The sequence below is a fragment of the Lactuca sativa genome, chromosome 4, assembly GCF_002870075.4.
Source record: "Lactuca sativa cultivar Salinas chromosome 4, Lsat_Salinas_v11, whole genome shotgun sequence".
Taxonomy (NCBI): domain Eukaryota; kingdom Viridiplantae; phylum Streptophyta; class Magnoliopsida; order Asterales; family Asteraceae; genus Lactuca; species Lactuca sativa.
This window is the reverse complement of record NC_056626.2, coordinates 359,514,071-359,517,642: the sequence shown is the minus strand read 5'-3', so window position 1 is coordinate 359,517,642 and position 3,572 is coordinate 359,514,071. Positions and strand designations below refer to the sequence as shown.

Sequence of the window (3,572 nt, the reverse complement as noted above, 5' to 3'; positions counted from 1 at the left end):
TGGGGGCGGGGGAACAGGAGCGGGGACGCGGGTAAGAAGGGGAATTCGGGGGTGGGGGCGGGGGTGGAAAGGATGGAGATTTAGGGGGCAGGGGTGGGGGAATGGAAGAATTTTGGGGGCGGGAGGCGAGAGCAAGGGATGCAATCCCCGTCCCGTTTGCCGCCGTTGACATCTTTAGCCAGAAAAAATTGTTTGGACGTGAATAGATGTCTATCGGCCTTAGTTGATTTGGAAACTATTTAAATTGATAAATTGATAGTGATTTAGTTGATTTGGAAACTATTGATTATTTCTTGAAAAGTGTTCTCATCAAATAATATAGGCAAAATTACTTTTCACCATTAATTTGTGCTTGCTTTTATGAGATATACCCATAACCAAAGATTTGGAAACTATTGATTATTTCTTGAAAAGTGGTAAACAGGAATAGAATAGAAATTCTTATTTTCATCAAAAAATATAGGCAAAATTACTTTTCACCATTAATTCGTACTTGCTTTTATGAGATATACCCATAACCAAAGTTCTAAATAACGTAAGGTGTGACATAACGACAATGTCAAATCTCAAGCTTTTCCGAGCCTTGGCGAGTCATGACGATTGTAAGAAGTGACTTAAGACGACAATTTTCTATATAATTAATAGGTTTATATGTATTTTCAACTATTATTTATTTTTATACATATATATGAGCAAAGACAACGTTTTGACAAAGCTTGGCGGCAGGTGCAAGCCTTGGAACCGTGGCGTGCCATGGCGAGCTTTTTTAAAACCTTGCCCATAACACCATAACACAACAAAGATACGCCACATAACATTAGCACAACGCCACATAAACACCACTTCCCACCATAGGAAATACAATCACTTAATCAACCACAAAATTTTGTACTTTATGCAAGTGGACTTATATTATACATTGAAGAAAGCTTCTTGCGTTAGGCTTCATTACCTGATCAACTAAACACCACGAGTCTTGTTTATTTTCCTTTAAAATATATATATATATATATATATATATATATATATATATATATATATATATATATATATATATATATAATTCGGTTATACAAACAAAAGTTAATGAAGAAATAAAGGTCCCCTTTTGTTTGTCAAGAAATGGTCAAATATTCTCTTAACATCCAACTATTCATAATCTTCATTAACATCCAAAGTTATCACAAGAGACCAAAATCGACTTGAAGAATTGATATAGATGAAGAAAAGTGCCAAAAAACAGATAGCAAACCAATACCAAATTGTAAAATAAAAATCACAAGAAATTGAACAAGTCAACTACTTTGGGTCAAAAATCTTTTCATTAACATTCAGAAAACAACATCAGTACAAGAAAATGTAACATATATTAACATCAGAACCCATTACAAATTGTGGCTACATTTGCCCTTTTTCTGCTACAAGTTAACAGTGTTTTTTAATAAAAAATCAGAAATTGAGAAGAAGAAGAAGAAGAAAGAAATAGAAACAGGTGTTGAATGTTGATCAATTCAAATGTTGTTTAGAAAGTGAGATACAGTTTATGAGCAACCATTAGAACTGGTATTGGTATTACCATTTGAGAACCTTCTAAAAGTAGAAGTTACAATACCTCTTGCACCAAAGAGCCCGAATCTTGTCTTGAAAATGGATCCTCGAACACTATTGCTAGTAGCTAGAGGATGAGGTTGAGCAACTGCCACGTGGGTTATTTCCATGTCTTCTTGAACACCATTATCACTAGCACTTGCATCCATAGCTTCAGCTTCAACTGCACAAACGTCTAAATTGACTACTAATGATCCACGTCTAGCTCTTAGCCAATCACCAACTTCATATGTTACGTTTCTGCATTTCTTCACCTTGATTTTGACCAAATTTGGGCAACCCCATGCGAAAGCTTCGATCCCTTCATCGGATACAGGACAACCTTTGATGCATAGCTTTTTTAAAGCAACGCATTTTGATGCGATACAAGAAATCTCGGTGTCTGCTATTGTTTCACTTCCACATAAGGCTAATCTTTCAAGCTTCTGACAGTTTGTAGCAATGGCTTCCAGGCTTATTGAGCTGGGATTAACTCCGATTAGAACAAGTTCTTGAAGGTTTGCACTGTTTTTTGCAATGGCGATTAGAGCTTCGTTTCCTATTCTATTTGTCTTCCAGCCATCGATGTGAAGTTTTCTTAAGTACTTGCAGTGTGAAGCTATTGAAATAACTCCGACATTAGTACAATCTGGAGTCTTGACGATATGGAGGATTTCGAGTTTTGAACAGTTTGATAACGCCGAGAGACCGATATCGCTCACCTGAAGCCTCTCGAGATGAACTTCAACAAGAGAATTTTCTGGAACAGCGATCATTTCCATCAAGCTATCCCAGTCGCCTAAGCATCGGAGCAGTTTCAAGGTTTTGAGATTCTTAGCACCGCTAATCAACGGGCCAAAAAACTGGCCGTTGTAAAGCTCCTTGAGACATACGGTTTTGAGCGACTTAGCAGCGGCACCAGGACCAATCGGCTCCGCCGTTACACCGTCGTTGATGCCGCGTAAACGCTTCACCGAGAGTTCTTCAAGAGATGAACATTTATCGAGGAGCGCATTCATTCCTTTAGCACCAAACATACAAGATCCACAAGAGAATTTCTTCAATCCCTTACAGTTCTCAGCTAACGCCGCCATACCTACATCGGTAATTTCACGGCATCCACGCAGCTTCAGCCGCGTTAGGTTAAGGCACCGGAGAGATATCATAATCAATCCGTTGTCGTCAATACTAACAGATCTACGATCACATCGGAGCGAGAGTTTGGTAACAGAATCAAACCTAGAAAAAATTGACGGAATAAAAGGAACGAGTCCCGAATTAGCGTCTATAGCAAGGCGGTTGCGACTCTGGCCTTCGACGAGCAGCCATCTTCGCGATACAAGGGAACAACGCTTCCGGTCGCCGGCACTAAGAAACTGGAAAACTACGGCTAAACAATCATCGGGAATTTCAGATGTATAGTCGATAAAAGAAGTGGTTGCATCCGGGAAATCGAAACACGCCTCCTCTTTCGAGTACCTAAAACCAAGAATCTCCGATCGGGCAGAGTAAGAAGACGATGACCTAGTGATGGACCGCTGGTGGTGGTGGGTTGATCCCGCCGGCGACGGCGAGTGGGAGGAAGAAGATTGGCCCATCCAGATGGAAGTAATATGGTTAATTATTGTTTTTGCTTCTTCGATTTAGGAAGTTTAATATACATAATGGATTTTGAAAAAGGGGGTTCGTGGAAAACGGGTTGGGAGAAGACCCGTCAAACGGGTTAATGGGTTTGAACGGCGACGGCTTTTGGTCTCATACGACCGACCCGAGCTATCATGGACGGTGGGGTTAGTCTCTTTATCCCATATGTTAACCTTTTAGTAGACTTGGATGATTCACTTGGACTATATGCTAATACATATGCTAACATGTAAACTGTAAAATGCCAATGTTTATCTTATTTAAAACTTTAAATTTAATGTTATGAAAGAGTAATCTATGTTTTATTGCAATATTTTTTAGATATATTATCGTTTATATAA

At 39.0% G+C, this 3,572-nt stretch overlaps 1 protein-coding gene across 1 annotated transcript; it reads right to left on the bottom strand.

Moving 5' to 3' along the window:
- Positions 1-1,303: 1,303 nt before the first annotated feature.
- On the bottom strand, positions 1,304-3,245 carry LOC111909891 (F-box protein SKIP2). Its single transcript, XM_023905661.3, has one exon. It carries the CDS (start codon positions 3,183-3,185, stop codon positions 1,542-1,544), a length of 1,644 nt encoding a protein of 547 aa, XP_023761429.1. The 5' UTR covers positions 3,186-3,245; the 3' UTR covers positions 1,304-1,541.
- Between the last annotated feature and the right edge of the window lie 327 nt (positions 3,246-3,572).

Excerpts from the sequence above, each read along its gene's own strand:
- LOC111909891 (XM_023905661.3), bottom strand. The coding sequence starts at position 3,185 with ATGGGCCAATCTTCTTCCTCCCACTCGCCGTCGCCGGCGGGATCAACC.